Source organism: Aegilops tauschii, chromosome 2 (assembly GCF_002575655.3).
Source record: "Aegilops tauschii subsp. strangulata cultivar AL8/78 chromosome 2, Aet v6.0, whole genome shotgun sequence".
Classification (NCBI taxonomy): domain Eukaryota; kingdom Viridiplantae; phylum Streptophyta; class Magnoliopsida; order Poales; family Poaceae; genus Aegilops; species Aegilops tauschii.
In genome coordinates this window covers 478,705,825-478,728,521 of record NC_053036.3, presented here as the reverse complement: position 1 = coordinate 478,728,521, position 22,697 = coordinate 478,705,825, and the positions used below count along the sequence as shown (strand labels likewise).

General features: G+C 45.9%; 1 protein-coding gene across 1 annotated transcript; it reads right to left on the bottom strand.

Moving 5' to 3' along the window:
* Positions 1-20,785: 20,785 nt before the first annotated feature.
* LOC109763523 (GEM-like protein 7) lies at positions 20,786-22,397 on the bottom strand. The gene is made up of 2 exons (XM_020322369.4): positions 22,090-22,397; positions 20,786-21,976 (listed from the first exon to the last, which is right to left on the bottom strand). The coding sequence occupies exons 1-2, from the start codon at positions 22,262-22,264 to the stop codon at positions 21,453-21,455; spliced, it is 699 nt and encodes a 232-aa protein (XP_020177958.1). The 5' UTR covers positions 22,265-22,397; the 3' UTR covers positions 20,786-21,452.
* Between the last annotated feature and the right edge of the window lie 300 nt (positions 22,398-22,697).

The following is a 22,697-nucleotide window of genomic DNA, read 5'->3' as shown; positions in this document are numbered from 1 at the left end:
CTCCGCGAGGGAAACAACTGCCGAGTCTTCCCTGCCTCCATGTCGTCCCCTTCCTAGGCCTCGTCATCGTCCACCGCCGTGGTGCTCTCGGCGCGGCGTGGTCAATGTGGTCAACGACCGACTTCCATCGGAAGAGTACTATGCGTGGAGATGCTGACAGCTGGGTCCATGGCCGCAGCAAGGAAGAGCCTCCTTATTACGCGCAAAATAATTATTCCTCCACCTGACAACAGGGACCCACCGGATGGGCCACCGTATTTCGCGAAAAAAACGTTTCCCCCTGACTGCTGGGACCCACTAGCTACACCTTCGCACGCAAGGAAGTGCGTCCGGGCAAAAAAAACAAAACGATTCGCCCCCCCTGACTGCTGGGACCCACCAGCTACATCTTCGCACGCAAGGAAGTGCCTGACAGTCGGGACCCACCTGGTCGAAGCGTACGTAGCATTGTCATTCTGGTCACGAACGTGTATGTACATATATACTGGTGGATGTAGAGGCGCGCACGTGTCATAGTAGAGGCGCGTACGTGTCGTAGTAGAGGCGCGCACGTAGCATGTACACGTACGTATCGCGGCCAGGGTGCAAGAAAGAAAATATGGCCACGTATGTGTACGTACGGGCGGGGTCTCGAACGCCTACTCGCGCATACGTACGGCCAGGGCTCGTGTACATGGCTGGGTCGGAACGGAGAAACATCATCGTCGTCGTGTTCATGGGGAGGCAACAGAATGCCTCGTGTTCATGGGGAGGCAAAGGAATGCGTCGTGTTCATCGGGAGGCAACGGAACGCGTGGGAGCCAACCGGCTGGGTCGGAACGGAATGCGTGGTCGTGTTCATCGGGAGGGCTTGGACGGAACAGGCGATGGAAACGAGGCCTGGCGTACCGCACAACGAAGGAAACAGACCTCCTACGTTCGGAACGGGGTCCTATTGATCGGGAGGGGTTTGGCGTACCGCAAAACGGAGGAAACGGACCTCCTATGATCGAAACGGGGGTCCTGTTGATCGGAAAGGGTGTGGCGTACCGCAAAACGGACGAAACGGACCTCCTACGGTCAAAACGGGGGTCTTGTTGATCGGGAGGGGTGTGGCGTACCGCAAAATGGACGAAACGGACCTCCTACGGTCGAAACGGGGGTCCTGTTCATCGGGAGGGGTGTGGCGTACCGCAAAACGGGACTCCATGGGATACTGTTCATCTCCACCGTCGACCTCCTCCAGCCTCCACGGGCTCCTGTTCATCCAGCCTCCACCGCGCGCTACTCCACCGGCTACTGTTCAACCACCCCTCCATGGGCACCCCTCCACCGTCTACTGTTCATCCAGCCCTCCACACCACGGGGTCCTGTTCAGCCACCCCTCCACGGGCACCCCTCCACCGTCTACTGTTCATCCAGCCCTCCACACCACGGGGTCCTGTTCAACCACCCCTCCACGGGCACCCCTCCACCGTCTACTATTCATCCAGCCCTCCACCACACCACGGGGTCCTGTTCATCCAGAGGCAACGCCACCGCTCACTGTTCATCCAACCCCCCCCCCCCCCGCAGCGCTCACTGTTCATCCCAGAGGCAGCATCGATCGGCTTCAGTTAGCAGCAGTAGCGAAGGAATCACTCGATCGGGTTCAGTTAACAGCCATCGATCGATCGCTCGGGTTCAGTAACGCGTAGCGTGCAGTGAATTCGCTCGGGTTCAGTTAGAGCCCAACGCCTCGCTCGGGTTCAGTTAGAGCCAACGCCTCGCACACACGCGCGTACGTGTATGAGAGAAACGCGCATCGCTCGGCCCCCGACCTCCCACCGTAACCGGGAACTCCCCGAAATTTTCCTCGCCCTCGCTTCTACCACGGTTTTTTCCGTCATGGACGGCCCAAAGAATGTCATGCAGCTGCGTCTCCGGCCCGCCCAGGACGAAAAGCCCATTTTCTGTCATGATTTTTTGTCATAGAAGTAGGAGCCCACCACATCTATGATGATACCGGGTTTTGTCCCAATTATCGTCATAGAAGTGTCATATGTATGACAGAAAAAATTCGTTCGGCCCAAAATGTCACGGATGTGTCTTTTTTTGTAGTGAGCGCCCGTCTGTGATATCAGGGAGGGCACCCTACAGACGTGCTCTTCCAAGGGGAAGGAGCCCATCTGCAACAACATGGAGCGTATCCAGGGTCCGTGCTCTTCCCACGGGAACGAGCCCATCTGTGTCAAGTGAGGAAACGCATGATTTGTGTATTTTAGTTGTTCACAATGTGATGCTCTATATGTGCAATTATTTACTGTGCAATACATTTCATCAATCTAGTTTTAAACATACCGATAGGAATGCATATATTTGCTTGCTGTTAAGCCTGTTATAGCTAGCATATGCCTCTTTTAAAGTTTTTTTGATTGTTCGGTTGTTTGTAGTTAGCATATGTTTAGTTTCAAATGCTATCTTTGGTTGTTCGTAGTATGCCTTGTTTATTCCAGTTATTCACAACGTGATGTTCTATATGTGCAAGTATGAACTGTGTAGTTCAATTTCATCAGTACCAGTTTCAACAATACCACTATGAATGACTACATTTGGTTGCTGCATCCTGTAGTTAACACGCCTTACATTTTTATTTAACCATAACCAATGTACTTAGACCGGCACAATACCAGTTTGAATGACTATGTTTGCTTGTTGTTAAATGTTAGCCCTGTTGCAGTTAGCACACCTTTCTACTTGTTTTGCTTTACTAGTGTGCTTAAACATGCACACTGAAGCTATATTTTGGAGATTATTTTGTCTTCCATGTATAATTTTGGTTGATGTTTAGCCTGTTGTGCTTAACATGCTTCTCGATGTACCTACACAGGACAATTTTGGGAATGACTGATGTTTTCCATCGAGGTTAGTTTCATCCCATGGCTTATATCTGCTCACTATTCAGGATATCGGTAGCTCGTACCATATAGGCCGCGGCTGATAAGGGACTAATCGGTGAATCGGACTTTTAACTGAATATATCTGCAACCCATTTTTCGTTAGGTTAACTAGGGCCATATGTAATATATCTTAGGCTACATAGCAACATGCACAGTACTTAATGTCTAAATATGCAATCGTAGGCTACATAGCAACAAGGAAGAGTGTTACATTAATGTTCTAATGATGTCTAGATATACGTAGAAGAGCAGCAACAGCAATAGCAACAACACAGCCCTTTTTGGATACTCAACTTAGCTAGAGGTTAAAGTTAGTTTCTAGCTCATTACTAACCCTGAACTTCCATCCAAAGAGTTGTTTGGATGGCAGGCTTAGATTGACAATAAATGCACTAGGAGAACTAGCTCCAATTAGCACCTCTTGGGTTGGATAGTTTTTTTGGGTGGGTTATAGATGCAACTAGCTCAAACTAGCCCTCATGTTTAGATATACTTTACGTCCATTTGAGCCCAAACTAGCTCAAACTAACTATAACCCATGGATACAGCAGCAGTTAATCAGCCGATAATTTGTAAGAATGAACTAAACTCCTTCCGGCTCATAATATAAGATGTTAATTCATCTAATATGTGAGTATATTGGATGTTATAAGATACTCCTTCTGTTCCTAAATATTTGTCTTTTTAGAGATTTCAAATGGAGTGTTGTACTACATCATTGTGCAATTGCTGTTTAGCTTCTAATATTAACTTGGTGCTTTTAGGTACATATGTCATTGGTAAAGATCCGCGTTTGGACCCTTTCTACGTATGGGGCAATGAGATATCGATGAACCAGTATCAAGTGAGGAAGCTGATAAAGATTTTTAGTAAAATGGGTCCAAAGATGGCAATTAAACTATTTGTTTACACTTTATCCAAGACAACAACGAACTGCAGGATGGTAAGTAAGAACTCTGCAGCCTTCTTTTTACTCCCCATAATGAGTTATGTTAGATGACAGTGTCTGAATCTTTTTCCTTTGCAGTGGTTGCCAAAGTAGTTTACTCAAGATTACCTCTCAGATTACATGATTGGTGGGCATGCAAAGGTTAAAGTATTTCTACCAGAACACGATGATTATCTAGATGTTTTCATGAAGACCATGAAGGATGGGCGGTCGGCCATCACAAGGGGTTGGACTAGAGTCGTGTGTGCCTTCTGCATGGAGGAGGGCACAATATGCGCATTCCGCTTCACCTTGTTCAGCAACCAGAATATATTTCGCTTCTTTCTTTACCTTCTTTAATAGTACAAGTATACAACTGTGGTTCATCATTCTTTATTTGGTTCTTATGTAATTCTTGAACATATGTACCTATGAATAGAATAATGCATTGGTTGTTTGAACCTGATGGATTTGAATAAAGTTGTAGCATACATTCAAATCCAAATCTGGTACAATTTGGAAAAGCAGCAATTAAATTATGGTGAAATTACACTCTCCAGGTTGTTACGGCACACACGGTTGGTAAAACACAAACGTTTGCCATATGCACCATAATCTGAGACAGTTCACAGAGAGGAAATGTGTGCAAGCATGCACACAGTTGCCGTTTGCAGAGCGTGTGCGATGTCAGACAATATCACAACCGGTGCGGGCAAACTAAATGTTTGTGTTAGTTGCCTTATCGTACACGATTCGCAACCATGAACTGTTTCTGATGAAGTATGCATTGTAAACGTTGCACCACAGAATAGCGTGTGCGATAGTTGTCGTGTACGACGATGTTATGACAGTCCGACATTTCGTAATCCTGTCCGACACTCGTACGACGATTAGCTAATCCTCTTAACGGTGAACCGTTTGCGATGGGCCGCGCATCGTAAATGTAGCACCACAGAATACCGACTTTGATGGCAATGCACGCAGAAACGAGTAGGAGTACTGTAGGGGCCCTATCCCTGACGGTTTCTGGGTCGTGTGGGAAGGACCCCCCCTATCGCCCACACTCACTTGGCGACGGTTCCAAATGCCGTCGCAGAAAGGGGTTAAAAACCGTTTGTTTAGGATCGACGCGCACCAGTGGTACATGCAACAGCTAACCATAACGGTTTGAAAAATCATATTTTGTGTACTTGTGTGCGATTTAATTCCATGTGCACTAAATTGGAAGGAATTTTCAAACATATTGGTCTAACGGCTATGACACAATTAAGCATGGAGTGACATCGCATTTCAATTCCAAAAAATTAAAAAAATATCAAAAACACATGAAACCTTGGTTGATGTAAAGTCATGCCACCAAGATGATGTGGTAAAAAATTGGCATGTTTGACGAAAGTTTGGACACACACCCCTCACAAACCGGAGCAACTCACTAGAAGGCTCGTGGTTCCGAGAGGGAACATGCATGTTTGATGACGAACGGGAGATAGCTTCCTCTTATGGCCTTCAATTTTTCTCTACGTCTAATGTGCACTACTACAACTGTAATGTGAAATTTTGGAAAATTCTAGGGGTTATTTGACCTTTTAAAGACATTTAAGTAATTTGCTAGCTATTTAATGACCGTAATTTAGATTTGAACTACATCTACATGCAACGCCTAACCAAAACGGTTTGAAAAATCATATTTGTGTACTTGTGTGCTAGTTAATTCCATGTGCAGTAAATTAGAAGGAATTTTCAAACATATTTGTCTCACGACATGGACACATGCATACGTATGCATGGGGTGACATGGCATTTTAATTCCAAAAAATAAAAAAATCAGAAACACATGAAACCTTGGTTGATGTAATGTCATGCCACCAAGATGATGTGGTTAAGAAATTGGCATGTTTGACGAAAGTTTGGACACACACCCCTAACAAACCGGAGCAACTCACTAGAAGGCTCGTGGTTCCGAGAGGGAACAATGCATGTTTGATGACGAACGAGAGATAGCTTCCTCTTACGGCCTTCAATTTTTTCTACGTCTAACGTGCACTACTGCAACTGTAATGTGAAATTTTGGAAAATTATAGGGGTTATTTGACCTTTTAAAGACATTTAAGTGATTTTCAAGCCATTTAATGACCGTAATTCAAATTTGAACTACATCTACATGCAACGCCTAACCAAAACGGTTTGAAAAATCATATTTTTGTACTTGTGTGCGAGTTAGTTCCATCTGCAGTAAATTAGAAGGAATTTTCAAACATATTTGTCTCACGACATGGACACATGCATACGTATGCATGGAGTGACATGGCATTTTAATTCCAAAAAAAAAAAATCAGAAACACAAGAAACCTTGGTTGATGTTTTGTCATGCCACCAAGATGATGTGGTAAAGAAATTGGCATGTTTGACGAAAGTTTGGACACACACCCTGCACAAACCGGAGCAACTCACTATAAGGCTCGTGGTTCCGAGAGGGAACAATGCATGTTTGATGACGAACGGAAGATAGCTTCCTCTTACGGACTTCAATTTTTCTCTACGTCTAACGTGCACTACTACAACTGTAATGTGAAATTTTGAAAATTCTAGGGGTTATTTGACCTTTCAAAGACATCATATATACTTAAGAAGTTCATCCCCACTATCCTATTTATCTTAACATGCACACTATCCACATCAGCAGAGCCACGTCATCCACATTTTACCCATCTCATGCATCCATAGAATGGACCATGTCAGCATTTTCTTTTCTTAAATTGTTTAGTTTTCTGAAATAGTGTATCAGTCGTTTAGTTCATAGCTTTCAATAGCGTGACGCACCACTAAACCTTCCCTTCCTCTTCACTTACCCACCCTCTTCGGTTTCCCTTTTTCTTTCTTCTAATTATTATTAATGGGTAACCGAAGAGCACCACAAGGAAACCATTGTTTCTCTTCTCCCAATAATATTTCCTCTCCCCGTGTAGTTAAGCTCAACCAGGGAGCGCACTAATCCCCAGCATTCCACCTCCTCTTCTCATCGGCTCCCCCTCCATATTCACTCTGATCGTTTGGTGCGATGTGAGCGGCACAACACAGTCGGCGAAGAGGCCAGTGGCGTCCGGGGCGAAGGAGCCGAGCAGGGGGCGGCCGAGTCCGAGGACAAACCGCGGGGAACGGCGGACCTTCCCCGCTGTGGTGCCTCTCCGGGGCGAGGAAGCCGACGAGGGAGGATCAATGGCACGCACCCTCCGGCCAACGGCGGCACCGGAAGGACGACTCGGTCATGAGGGCACGCCAGCGCTTGCGCACAGCGGCGCACTAGAAGAGGTCGGTCCGTCGGTGATGCCGGGCACGAGAGCCAGGATATCCAGCACGACGCCCTCCGTCAGCCTCACCAAGGAGTGCACTTCCGGGTCCCTCTCATGTCACATCGCATCTCCCCTCCGCAACGTGACGCCCTCCGGCGGCCTCACCAGCGAGAGCGCTGCGCGTGCATGCATGTCGCTGTTGTTACAAGTGTGTGCATGCCGTCATTAGTATTGTACTTGCATGCGCACATATGCATGAAGGCATTATTAGTTCTTTACTAATTACCCTAGGTAGCTGGCCAATGGATCCTAGATAAGAAACACATATCAGACCAGATTAGCTACAAGCCTAATTGCTATACATAAGAACAATGTGTGAAATTCTTGCTTCCTCTAATCAGAGTACATGTTTGAATTTCTCTTTGTCAGGATTTCTCTTTATTTCCATTTGCTTATACTTCACTATCTTTGTACTATTTCCTTTTGGGATATTACTCCTACATGTTAGCGAAGTTAACTAACTTCTACCTTTGCGTGTTAAAATATTTCTGCAGCAATGCGTGGGGTATCATCTTGTTTAAGTAATTTTCTAGCCATTTAATGACCGTAATTCAAATTTGAACTACATATACATGCAACGCCTAACCAAAACGGTTTGAAAAATCATATTTGTGTACTTGTGTGCGAGTTAATTCCATGTGCAGTAAATTAGAAGGAATTTTCAAACATATTTGTCTCACGACATGGACACATGCATACGTATGCATGGAGTGACATGGCATTTTAATTCCAAAAAATAAAAAAATCAGAAACACATGAAACCTTGGTTGATGTAATGTCATGCCACCAAGATGATGTGGTAAAGAAATTGGCATGTTTGACGAAAGTTTGGACACACACCCCTAACAAACCGGAGCAACTCACTAGAAGGCTCGTGGTTCCGAGAGGGAACAATGCATGTTTCATGACGAACGGGAGATAGCTTCCTCTTACGGCCTTCAATTTTTTCCACGTCTAACGTGCACTACTGCAACTGTAATGTGAAATTTTAGAAAATTCTAGGGGTTATTTGACCTTTTAAAGACATTTAAGTGATTTTCTAGGCATTTAATGACCGTAATTCAAATTTGAACTACATGTACATGCAACGCCTAACCAAAACGGTTTGAAATATCATATTTGTGTACTTGTGTGCAAGTTAGTTCCATCTGCAGTAAATTAGAAGCAATTTTCAAACATATTTGTCTCACGACATGGACACATGCATACATATGCATGGAGTGACATGGCATTTTAATTCCAAAAAATAAAAATAAAAATCAGAAACACAAGAAACCTTGGTTGATGTTTTGTCATGCTACCAAGATGATGTGGTAAAGAAATTGGCATGCTTGACGAAAGTTTGGACACACACCCCGCACAAACCGGAGCAACTCACTAGAAGGCTCGTGGTTCCGAGAGGGAACAATGCATGTTTGATGACGAACAGGACATAGCTTCCTCTTACGGCCTTCAATTTTTCTCTACGTCTAACGTGCACTACTACATCTGTAATGTGAAATTTTGGAAAATTCTAGGGGTTATTTGACCTCTTAAAGACATTTAAGTAATTTTCTAGCCATTTAATGACCGTAATTCAAATTTGAACTAGATCTACATACAACGCCTAACCAAAACGGTTTGAAAAATCATATTTGTGTACTTGTGTGCGTGTTAATTCCATGTGCAGTAAATTAGAAGGAATTTTCAAACATATTTGTCTCACAACATGGACACATGCATACGAATGCATGGAGTGACATGGCATTTTAATTCCAAAAAAATAAAAAATATCAGAAACACGTGAAACCTTGGTTGATGTAATGTCATGCCACCAAGATGATGTGGTTAAGAAATTGGCATGTTTGACGAATGTTTGGACACACACCCTAACGAACCGGAGCAACTCACTAGAAGGCTCGTGGTTCCGAGAGGGAACAATGCATGCTTGATGACGAACGGGAGATAGCTTCGTCGTATGGCCTTCGAATTTTTTTCTACGTTTAACCTGCACTAATACAACTGTCATGTGAAAAATTGGAAAATTTCAGGGGTCATTAGACTTTTAAAGACATTTAAGTGATTTTCTAAACATTTAATGACCGTAATTCAAATTTGAACTACATCTACATGCAACGCCCAACCAAAACGGTTTGAAAAATCATATTTTTGTGTATTTGTGTGCGAGTTAATTCCATGTGCAGTCAATTAGAAGGAATTTTCAACCATATTGGTTTCAAGGCATGGGCACATGCATGGAGTGCCATGGCATTTTAATTCCAAAAAAGTAAAAAATGATCAGAAGAACATGAAACCATTCTTGATTTAATGTTATGCCACCAAGATGATGTGGTTAAAAAATTGGCCTGTTTGGCGAAAGTTTGGACACACACCCCTCACAAATCGGAGCAACTCACTAGAAGGTTCGTGGTTCCGAGAGGGAACAATGCATGTTTGATGACGAACGGGAGATAGCTTCCTCTTACGGCCTTCAAATTTTTATCTATGTTTAACGTGCACTAATACAACTGTCATGTGAAAATTTGGAAAATTTCAGGGGTGATTTGACATTGTAAAGACATTTAAGTGATTTTCTAACCATTTAATGACCGTAATTCAAATTTGAACTACATCTACATGCAACGCCTAACCATAACGGTTTGAAAAATCATATTTTTGTGTACTTGTGTGCGAGTTAAAAAATCATCAGACGATGTAAATATCTGGTGTTCAAAAAAGAAAATGTAAAGATCTGGCAAGACAACTGGCAGCCACACGATTGGCACTCTATCTCGCGGTTCGAGGTTTGGTAGGTGAGTGCCGGGGATCATTAATCAGACACAGTTCTGTATTGGAAACTGTCAGCTATTATGTTCACACACGGATTTTGCTGGGGGAATCGTGTGTAATTCAAACTACAGTACTCGTAAATTCCGGCGACCGGCGTCTGTACTGTCCCTGTCGATCTAGATTCCGGCCGCCAATAAATACTACCTTGCTCACGTCATCCCGCCTGCATTCTCATCTACATTCTCCCCTCACTCGCCCTCTCTCTCTCTCTCAAATCTCTGCCATGGCGCCGCCGGTCTGCCCACGCGCCGACGAGGAGTTGCCCCCCCCCCCTCGAGGACGCTGACTCGATTAGCAGCGACGAGGACCCCTACGCGGCGCCTGATGAGGTTGCGCCGGACCCCCCCCCCCCAACTTTGGATTGGTTTTGGGGCCAGTACAATCTTTGTCTGTGGAAGTCGCTGGCACCGGCTGAGAAAGCCAGGCAAGTTGCGTTCAAGAAGGAGGTGGCGGAGGAGAAAGCCAGGTACCAGGCGGCCTGTGAAGCCCGTGATGCCGCCTGGAAAAAGGAGGTGGCAGAGCTTTGGGGGCGGGCGCGTCGTCGTGCCGAGGAGGTGTATGAAGACGGGTACTTCGCGAGGAAGGTCATAGGAGTTGGGCGCCTCGTCGCTATGTGGAGGTGTGACGATAAGCTCCAGCGTGCCACCGACGAGGATCTCCGGTGGGTGCCCAACTAAATGTCAAGATCGTCCGCGCGCGTCCGCCAGCAAGAGGCAGATCGGTACGTCAAGCGTTCCGAGGCGGAGTACTGCCTCCGCACTGGGAAGATGCCGCGCACCAGGGAGCTGTTGGCGTGGGGCTGCCGGAATACTGGCCCCAGGAGGGATTATTAGTTTTAGTATTGTTCGTTTTCAATTTTATGCATTGTGCCTAGTAGTTAAGTATCATCACGTATATGTGATGATATTATATATATTCTGTGATAAACTAATGAACAATTTATATATATATATATATATATATATTATGAGTTCCATTTTCTATCTGTTTTTGTATACTAATTTGAATCTAGCTGTTATCATCCACATATACAGAATGGAAAGCGTATATACACACATTGAAACAGAACATATAAGAATGGAAAACAGAGTACACACATTGAAACAGAGCAATACTATGATTGCTGTGAAAACATAGCTATCCACGTCGAAATGACTCAACAAAATAAAATGCGTCCATGAGACCATGACCAGCAGCCCTTGCCTACGATAGCTCTTGGCTCTGCCTGAACTCCTACAGGTGTTCATCCAAGCGGTTGACACGCTCGCGGTACATCTGGAGCGCGATCTCGAGCTCCAAGTTGGCTATTTGATCGGAGATCACTAGCTCGAGGATGCGACGGCCATGTTCATCTACTGCGCTCAGGTGGACACATGGGCCAAGGAGGCGGTCGAGCCTACGGACCAGCGCATTGGCATCCGGCGGGCCGTGAACAAGGCGAACGGCGGCACCCATGCGAATGGTGCGGCGGGCGTCCGGTGCAAGTACGGCGCAGCCGGCCTCTGGTGAAAATACGGCACTAAGGGCCTCTGCCCACTCCTGGCGAGGAATGGGTGTACACACGGGACATGTACCCAGCTGCGACGCCGTGTCGACAGCAGGCAAGCGTCGATGGATCTGCTCTTGCTGTGCGGCGCGCCGCGCCTCTCGCTCTGCGGCGCTCCAACGGTCTCACCATGCGGCGAGCCGCAGCCTACCGGTGTGAACGTGCCTAGCTTGCTCTGCGGCGCGCCATCGATCATGTTGTGCGGCGAGCTGCAGCCTGTCGGTGTTGACATGCCTAACATGATCCACGGCGCTCAAGCGCCATGCGCCAAAGGTCTGCTCAACCCTGGCGATGACGCGCATCACGGCGTCGTCCATCGCATTGCCGGGGAGCGCCTCGGCCTCGACGGGCCGTGGCGCCTGCTCGTTTTCCTCGTCGACGAGGTTTATGGCAGAGGCGGCGCTTTTGTGGGTTGGCATGCTTGGAAAAGGTGGATGTGCTACAGGCTGCGCTTGTCGCCTCCGTGCGTCGCACGCCGCCTATGCGCAATATCACTGGGTGGCGGGAAATAGGTGAGGAAATGGCAGGTAACGGTGGCGTGTTCATAAAATGCCATCAATTAATGGAAACTTAGCATAGAAGGAACATCGAGCTAGCACAAGAAGTAGACGACGATCAGATGAACACGGACCACACTAGGGAACCCGTCAGTGATGAATTCATCAATCGCAAACGGTTGAATACTAGCAAGTGTTTGCCCACAACACACACAGCCTATTCCATCACAAACAGGTCGGATGGATCAACTGTATGCCACGTATCGCACATTATCAAAAAGTAATGCGGTAGACCTTCTTTAACATGTGTTAAAAATAAAAAAATAAAAAAACAAGGACCTCGAGGTTAAATTAACTCATGGGATGGGTCGTATCAGTCATTTAATTTGACAGATATGACCCATCCTATCGGTTAATTTAACATCAACACAACTTTCCATCCAGTCACACATCTGATGGCTGCTCCAGCCCGAGCACACTTAACTTGAGAGTTCTCTTACATGAGCTACTGGTGGAACAGCTTGTCCTTGTTGATTGGATGCCTCTTCGCATCCTTATGGCGTATCTGGATGACCGCCTGTCCCCCAATGGCCAATAGATGTTGTGTAGACAGAGCATATCACATACGTCTTATTAGAAGCAATCGTCTGTGTTATTATCGGTCTTTGCACACATTTCTAATTACAGAACTAATTGCCGCGTATCACAAACATCTTGTTATATTGAACCGTTTCTGTTCTCTTGTCTCAACGCAAACAGTTCATCGGAGTGAACCGCATGCCATATATCGCACACACCTTCATCTGGCTGCCTGTTTCTTTTGTGTTGCCTAATCACAAACAGTTCATCCGAGTGAACCGTATGATGTATATCGCACACACCTTCATCTGGCTGCCCGTTTCTTTTATTCCTCCTCATTGCAAACAGTTAATTGAGCTGAGCCGTGTGCCCTGCATCGCACACGCAACTAAAATCTGAATCGTGTTTGATGCATCCTCCATCGCAAACATTTTGCACCTTTTTTAAGGTTATTTTACGCCACCGTTTGCAATTATGGCATCGCACACAGTTTCGTCGAAGGGTCTCTGATCGTAGTGTCGCGTTAGCAGCAACCTGCAGTAGTGATGGATAAACAATAAAGTAATCTGTTTGGTATTTTTGGTATATGGAATGGAAAGTAAAGATTGCAAAATAAGGAAACGGTGACAGAAACTTGCAAGTTGATGGGAAACTAATATGATGTAAAATAGACCCGAGGGCCATAGGTTTCACTAGAGGCTTCTCTCAAGATAGAAATTATTACGGTGGGTGAAAAAATTACTGCCGAGCAATTGATAGAAAAGCGCAAAGTTATGACGATATCTAAGGCAATGATCATGAATATAGGCATCACGTCCATGTCAAGTAGACCGACTCCTGCCTGCATCTACTACTATTACTCCACACATCGACCGACTCCTGCCTGCATCTAGAGTATTAAGTTCATAAGAACAGAGTAACACATTAATCAAATGACATGATGTAGCGGGATTAACTCAAGCAATATGATGAAAACACCATCTTGTTATCCTCGATGGCAACAATACAATACGTGTCTTGCTGCCCCTACTGTCACTGGGAAAGGACACCGCAAGATTGAACCCAAAGCTAAGCACTTCTCCCATTGCAAGAAAAACCAATCTAGTTGGCCAAACCAAATCGATAGTTCGAAGAGACTTGCAAAGATATCAAATCATGCATATAAGAATTCAGAGGAGATTCAAATAATATTCATAGATAAACTTGATCATAAATCCACAATTCATCAGATCTCGGCAAACACACCGCAAATGAATATTACATCGGATAGATCTCCAAGAACATCAAGGAGAACTTTGTATTGAGAATCAAGGAGAGAGAAGAAGCCATCTAGCTACTAGCTATGGACCCGTAGGTCTGAAGTAAACTACTCACGCTTCATCAGAGAGGCAATGGTGTTGATGTAGAAGCCCTCCATGATTGATTCCCCCTCCGGCAGGATGCCGGAAAAGGCCCCAAGATGGGATCTCACGGGTACAGAAGGTTGCGGCGGTGGAAAAGTGGTTTCGTGGCTCCCCTGGATGTTTTTGGGGGTAAAAGAGTATATATAGGAGGAAGAATTAGGTCAGGAGACCCTCGAGGGGCCCACAAGGTCGGGGGGCGCCCCACCCCCCTGGGCGTGCCCTCCACCCTTGTGGCCGCCTGGAGGCTCCTCTGACTTGCACTCCAAGTCTCCTGGGTGTCTTCTGGTCCAAGAAAAATCATGGCGAAAGTTTTATTCCGTTTGGACTCCATTTGGTATTCCTTTTCTGCGAAACTCTAAAACAAGGAAAAAACAGAAACTTGCACTGGGCTCTTGATTAATAGGTTAGTCCCAAAAATCATATAAAATATCATATTAATGCATATAAAACATCCAAAACAGATAATATAATAGCATGGAACAATAAAAAATTATAGATACGTTGGAGACATATCACTAAGCTTGACCACGTATCCCGGGGAGACCGACAAGCGTTCGGCCAAGAAGAGGTTTATCATGGCATCTCCAGCGGACGTTGGCGAGGTGGCCGCCGTTCGCACCGACCTGTCGATCCCGGAGCAACACGTCGCCGTGGAAGCCGGCGAAGACGTTGACTACGTTGCCATGCCGAAGGCTTCATGTCAGCGGGCCAGCATATTACTGTATCTTGGGAAAGCTGGGTACGACCTCAAGCTCGTTGACAGCGACGGCTTCATGCGGGCCATGTCATAGGTTAAGTGGTGCATCCCCAACTCCTCTGGTTCAACCGCCGTCGATCTCTTCGACGGCCCTACCGCAGATCTCCTCCGCCAAGCGGTCAAGGATTTGCGATCCTTATACACCATCGAGCCCATTTTGTCATTTCTGAAGGACATGTTCTACGGCGGCGGCTTGGGATCCTCGATTGCCAAGTCAGATCTCATCGACCACGACCATGACCACGTGAGGGCACCCACGAAGGTTCTTCCAAGGTGAAACAGCCCATCTGTGACATCAGAGAGCGCACCATGGGTCTGTGCTCTTCCAAATGGAAGAATCCCGTCCATGAAATGTGAGGCAACATCCTATCAGCAAATCTTACCTTTTCTAGCTTGCCAACCCGTACCCTTTGTTGTAGTAGCATTTGCCGTGTGGTGCTTTAACTGTGTCATGTTTAATTATTTCAGTTATGCAAAAATGTATTGTTCAATAGGGCTATGTGATGTTTAAGTATGAATTGTCCACTTCAGTTTCACGAATGGCTATATTTGGTTGTTATCTTGTTATAGTGAGTAGATGCCTTGTTTATTTGTATTTGGTTGTTAGCTTGGTTGCAGTGAGCATTTTTTCAGTTATCGAGCAGATGCCTTGTTTATATGTATTTGATTCTTAGTTTGGTTGCAGTGAGCATTTGTCCAGTTATCAAGCAGATGCCTTGTTTATCTGTATTTGGTTGTTAGGTTGCTTTTTTTAGCATTTGTCCAGTTTTCAAGCAGATGCCTTGTTTATCTGTATCTGCTTGTTAGGTTGGTTGCAGTGAGCATTTGTCCAGTTTTCAAGCATATGCCCTGCTTATCTGTATTTGCTTGTTCGGTTGGTTGCAGTGAGACTCTGTCCAGTTTTCAATGGCTATATTTGGTTGTTATACTGATCATTTATGCCTTATTTATTTCAGTCATTCACAATGTGTTGTTCATTATGTGCAAGTCGAAACTGTGCTGCTCGACTGCATCAATACCAGTTTGAACGACTATATTTGGTTCCAGTTATTCCTGGTGTAGTTAACACATGCCCTTTATTTCAATTTTACACATTTATCCAGTGTGATATTTAGGCCCTATTCAGTAGTCACCTGCTCCTAGAATCTGCAGAGCGGGGGAAGTGCAGCTCCACCATTTTAAACTGCAGCTCCACCAACTCCGCTCCCGGAGTTGTGGAGTGGAGTGGTACCGAACAGGGCTTTAAGCATTACCTGCGTTCTATTCATTTTCAACAATACCAGTTGGAATTGCAATATTTGATGGCTGTTAAGCCTGCTGTCGGTAACATTGCCTTCCATTTTATATCTGCTTTAACACCATGTTGAAACCAACACATTCAAGCTATCATTTCGAGACGATGTTGTTTACCTTTGCTATATTTGTTTGATGTTAAGGTTGCTGTACTTATCATGCCTTTCCACTAGTTATGCAGGACAACAACGGGAGTGACCACCATTTTCAGCCGATGTTAGCTTCATCTCTAGGCTTGTACTCCCCCCGTCGTTCCATAATGTAGTGCATATAGGTCCAGGCCTGGACACTTGTTAGCTTCTAATATTGACTTGTTTCTTGTAGGTACATATGTCCTTGGCAAGGATCCACGCATCGACCCTTTTTGCGTATGGGGGCAATGAGATATTTATGAACAAGCATCAAGTGAGAAAACTGATAAGGATTATTAGCAAAAAGATACAAATGGTGGCAAGCAAATTATTTGTTTATGCTCTATCCAACACAACAGTGAGTTGTAGGATGGTAACTACAAACTCTGAAGTCATCTCTTTTTACTGTCCATAATGAGTTGTTAGACAACAATGTCTGAATCTTTTTTGTGCACAGTGGTTCCCGAAGCAGTTCACTCAAGATTACCTCGCAAAGTACATGATAGGTGGACACGCAATGAAGGTTAAAGTATTTCATCCAGACTACCATGAGCATCGAGAAGTCGTAATGAAGACAGTGAAGGATGGACGGGCAACCATCACAAGGGGTTGGCCTAGAGTCGTGCGTGCATTACGCATGGAGGAGGGCACAATATGGGCATTCCGCTTCACCTTCTCCAGCAACCAGAATGTATTTCGCCTCTCTCTTTACAGTCTTTGGTACAACTGTTGGTCATCATTCTTTACTTGGTGCTTCTGTAGTTCTTCAGTATATGTACCTGTGCATCGAATTATGCATTCGTGGTTGAACCTATATTTGTAATAAACATGGTTGGATATGAACTAAGTGATTGCCTACTTTCAAATTAAAAACATGTGATTTTTAAATTAGGGGTTACACTGCACACGGTTTGTGAAAGCGAAATATTTGTGATAGACGTGGAGATCAGACACGTTTCTAGGATCCAGTACGTGTGCCATCAATCTCCACTGCAGACATGACATCCTCTTAAAAACTGTTTGCGTTAGAGCACCTTGCGCAAACGTTTACCACATAAAAACTGTGTGTGATGGACAGTCTTTGCCACATAGTTTCTTCTATGCACCTTGTGTGATGCATTCAATAACGCAAACGATAAAATTGTTAATATCGTGTGCAATGGCAATGCTATCACAAACGATTTAACGGGGAAAATTGTGTGTGATGTACCTGCGAATAGAAACATTTTCTTTGGAGCAACTGTGTGGAATGTTCATACGAACGGAAACGTTTAGCGGGGACTGACTGTGTGGGATGTACTTACGACCTAAAACGATTTCGCATGTATAATTGTATTTTTTTTAGCACTACTGTACGTATAACCGTATTTCAGTGCTCGCCGGTCGCACACGACCTCATTTTGCCAAGCGTGTGTGCCAGGAGGGCATATCCCCGGCGGTTACTGGGTCGTGTGGGAAGGACCCCCCCCCCCTATCGCCGTCACTCACTTGGCGACGATTCCGAATGCCGACGCGGAAAGGGGTTAAAAACCGTTTGTATAGCACCGACGCGTACCAGTGCATCATCGTAGTGATATAATAATAATCTCACCATTATGATCATCATAAGTTAACCACTACTAGGTAAGTGTTATCATCCTAGGTAAACTTCCTTGCACATGACAAGTACTAGTAGGACCTACTCTCTCTTGAGTAAAATAGAATAAAACATAAAAAAATCTCCTTCTCCGTTATGAAGCATAGAGATTCTTCGTTCTTTAATTTCTGGGTTGTGCTCATTCACTAGTTTTCTCCATCCTTTGATTTTGAGACCTTCATCCGTTTTTAGAAAACAAGTATGCACATTTGAAAGTCTCCGTCCATGGATGTACGTAACAATTTTCATCTCACCTTCGACATACATCAGCGGAGGCACAACATATTCGGGAGCTTACGTTGAAAAACATAATAGTAAAATAGTTAGCAATGTGGTTTACCTTAGAAGAATGTATGAAAAAGATGGACTAGTAACACAATAGTAAAAAATCTTACCATGATATTTGCACGAATGTTACCATCACACAACTCATGGACTAGTGGCACGTATCCACTATAATTTTGGCAAGCTCCATAAATCATCTTGAATTTCAGAAACATAATTCTTCTCCTCCCAAGTTAGCTCTGAGCCATAACTGTAGTAGGTCTCGTCCATTATCTTTTGTGTATCTTTGCAAGAAAGGAAATAATGGAAAAGAAGGAGAAAGCAACCCCCACGACAACGGTTGGGATTCTTCCTCTGTGATATTTCGACCATATATTGTGGTGTATATGGTAGACACTCCCACACTGATATGTCGACCGTCGGTGATGGTCGCATCCCCCCTCCCCTCTTGCATTACCAAGGTCTATCACAAGGAGAAGAGGAGGAAGCGACCTCCATGACAATAGTCGGGATTCTTCCTCTCTGATATTTCGACCGTTTATGGTGGTATATTGTGTGGACACTCTCTCACTGATATTTCGACCATCGATGATGGTCGCTTCCCCCTTTTCTCGTGCATTACCAAGGTATATCACGAGAAGAAGAGGAGGAAACGACCCCCACGACAACAGTCGGGATCCTTCCTTTAAGAACAGACTGAAAGTCACACAAGGAGCCCCAACAGACTGAAAGTCAATCCTAAGCATCAGTCAATTAACGTTACATATATCGAGTAATGACATGCATATGTTTTGCCGGAATGTCAACTAATTCCCGTTTCGGCAAATCATGGGCACTCGAAATGTCCTAATTTCTAGCACAAGTCATGCCAAAATTCACGTAATTTTCTGGCATGACCTTTGCTAAAAAACAGGTAATATCGAGCGCATGGAATTTTCTAAAATGGAAATGAATCAACATTCCGTCAAAAATAGGCCACTTGGAGTTTCCATCCAATAGAAAGAGACAAATGTGGCCACTTTGCCACCACATACACAACAACTCAAGATTAACATGTCCATACACATGCATGTTCAAATAGTACAAAGTATCAACACTGAAATGATCTATAACCTCAAGATCGTGTGCATTAGTACAAAGTATCAACACGGAAATAGTACAAAGTGCCAACATCTGCATCATACTGATTACCCCACTTACGAATTTCATTGCAAGAGAACTGAGGAAATTGATCAAACTAAGCTTATGGGAACTAGGATCTCCCAAGTATTTGTATTAATTTTTTTAATTATTTTACCAACACCAAAAAGCATCAAAATAAGTAGCTGAAAATCAAAAAGTACTCTGTTTTTCAAATATCAGGACAAATTCTTGTTTTTATTGCCGTGACCAAATGGCTCTTCCAAAATGGGTGAATGACCACTCGAAATGACCGTGGGGATGTGCCCTAGAAAACATCTCATACAAACTTTCTCTAATTCAACCCTCTGGTGCATTGAAATTGGGGATTTGTTTCAAATCACAATGGACATAGGGTTCGTCCCAATCAACCTAGGGTTCGCCATCCGTGCTCGGGAGGAAGAGTAGGGGCGCCGGGGCTTGGGCCGGATCACGAGGAAGAGGAGATGAGGAGGGACGAGGGTGGGAGAAGAATACCTTCGAGGTGGAGCTCGGGAGGAAGAGCAGGGGCGCCGGGGATCGGGCGGGATGGACTAGCGAAGAAGCAGCGACAAGGCAGGGCCATCGGGGCTCAGGAGGAAGACGACGACGACGCGAGGTCAGTGACGTCAGTGTGGGCGACAGCGACGGGGCTCAGTCGGAAGAGTAAAGAGTGAGAGTGAGGAAATGGACGATCGGGAGAGAAGATAAGAGGAGCTTAGTAGTACCGCGGGCCATGAAGTCCGTGCTACTTCTATGCCAGATACCTGCAGTGCTGCGCGACAGGCCGCGCTGCTGACAAGTGGGGCCTATCTGCTGGCCCCTTGTATATACAGTAGCAGCACATGTTTATTAGCCCGCGCTACTCCTATTATGTTAGTCGTAGCATGGGTTTTATGTCCAACGCTGCTACTACGGTTAGCCTCGGGGTGTACGATGGGGACCACTTAGCAGTAGCGCGGGTTAGCAAAGACCGCGCTACTGCTAAAGTTTACCTGCAGCGCGTTCTTTTGGGACACGCTACTGCTAAATAACACTGGCGTGAGCTACCAACCCCACGCTACTACTACTACTACTGATCTAGGCTTTTCCCTAGTAGTGTGTGTCCAGACATTTGAATTTTGGGGAGTTTACTGGGCGCCTGTTTGATGTCCGAACACGCCCGGACGTATGCGGGAGGAATGAGCATCAACCTTGAAGACGACCTTAATTATTTGTTTGCTACATTTATATATGCATTATAGTCGTAGCACTGCACGGTCGTTTTACTAGTATTGTATGAGGACCAATTTAATGTAAGTATTCAAAATATTTTTTTGCATTATTTACTTGCTTCACCTATGAGTAATTTTCTTGATTGAAATCCAATTTAATGTAAATATTCAAAATACTTTGAGCAAAATATTCCATAGGAAACATTTCAATGTAAATATTCGATTGAAAAGTATGCCATGTTTGATGTCAAAGTATAATCAAGGTCAACACTACTGCAAATTTTGATAATATGTTTATAGAAATACAAAGATTTTGTACTTTGTTCATATTGTATGTATGCATATGAGAGGCAACCTCACCATTTCTATACAAGAGGTGAGTTGAACTAAATTCTCTCCACTCTATTTCTCAAAATCATTTAATTCCATATCCCCAACCAAACATGTCAACGGAACCGACACCTTAGAGTGTCATTCCATTCCAATTTGTTTCCGAACAGAACACACCCTTCAGTGTGCCATTTCCTTGAGCATTATCATCACTGTCACCCGCGCCTCCGCCACAGCTCGTACACTCCGCGGCCCTCAAATCTATGACGTCCATTGACACGCCATTAGAGGGCCCCCGCTACAAGGCTCGTGGCCCTGCTAGGGGCGTCCTCACGGCCATGCCCATGCATGCTCGCGCGGTTCGTCGTTCCCCTCGGCCATGCTCACGTATAGGGAGGTCGCGTAGGCCACCAGCTCGACAACCACGGCCTCGTGCGGCGTCGGCTCGGGCGAGCGCCAGTCCTCACACCTTGCTGAGCTCCCGGCGGCGATGTTGCGCTGCGCCTAGTCGCTGAGGCCGACGAGGTGTCCCAAATCACGATGCAGCTCGTGTTGTAAGTCAGACAGTGATCGGCGTCGCCGTGCGCTCGCGTAGCTTTCACGCCGCGGTTGGCCGCAGGCGCCGCCCGCTCCCGGTGCCCGCGCCCCGCGACGACTGCACCTTCATCCCACCCCCTGCCGCACCGATGGCCTGCTCGAGGTGCTGCAGGGACGCCTGGTAGCTGACGAAGCCCATGAACCAGAACTCGAAGCCGTCGTCGGTCACCAGCTGGACGTACTTCTGCTCCGGCCGGTGCTGGTTCTCGCTCGGATTGGCCGCCTTCACCCTCCTCAGCGGGACGACCACCTTGTACGGCACCCGCACCGTGTCGCCCTTGGGCGTGGTCAACGCCAGCGACCGGTCGCTGCGGAAGGCCACCTTCTCCGTGGATACGAAGAGCATCCCGGCGATCGGGCCGGCGGTGGTAGACAGGTAGCACTGCGAGGCATTCAGGAGCTTCTCACCCTTCTCCACGGCGAACCACCGCCGGAAGACCTTCTCCACTCCGCCGGCCTGGAGGATTCTCGCGCCCAGCGACAGCTTGCCCCTCACGGTCTCGTACAGTTTTGGGCCGAGACTCACTGCAGAAGGACATAATCTATGTTCAGTGTCTAATTCACAACCAGAACTATGAACACGAAAGACTACAAAGATTTATTCAGACGGACTGGAGAAGGACTGATGGAGGACTTACCATGTTCTTTGATGCCCCGAGCAAACTTGTCCCCGGTCCTGCGGCCCGACTTCCCGCCGGTACGCGCGCTCGTCGAATACTTCGCATCACCGTTCGTGAACTCCGGCTCCTCGATGCCGATGGCAGTGCTGCTCACCGGGATGCCGATCACATGCTCGTGTCCTGCCTTGTCCATTTGCTGTTTGAACGAAGAACCGAAGACTTGTTTTTCCCGAAAGAGGAGGCGAAGACTTTGCTCCTGAGTTTCCGGCCTCTGTGTGAGGTTGCTGGTGAGGTGAGTGGTGCGTATGTGGGTTGGGTGCTGGAGCTTCGTGCTCTGAATGGGAAGGAGGGGGCGCCTTTTATAAGCTCTGGATTGGAACCTGTAAAAACTTAACCAAAAGCTGGATGTTTATCCAATTAGCTTTTGAATATAACAGTCACCCGCGCCCACCAGGATCCTGGATAAAATAAGTGCTTCTTCCTATGTGGAGCTGGACCCCTCCTATGGTTGTGCTGCATGTGCAAGGGTCCACTGCAAAACTTTCGCGCGTGTCACGAGTGACATCTAGTCACCCACACATGCATGGACCATGATCGGTCGAGGATGCCTTCGCCCAACCGGCTGT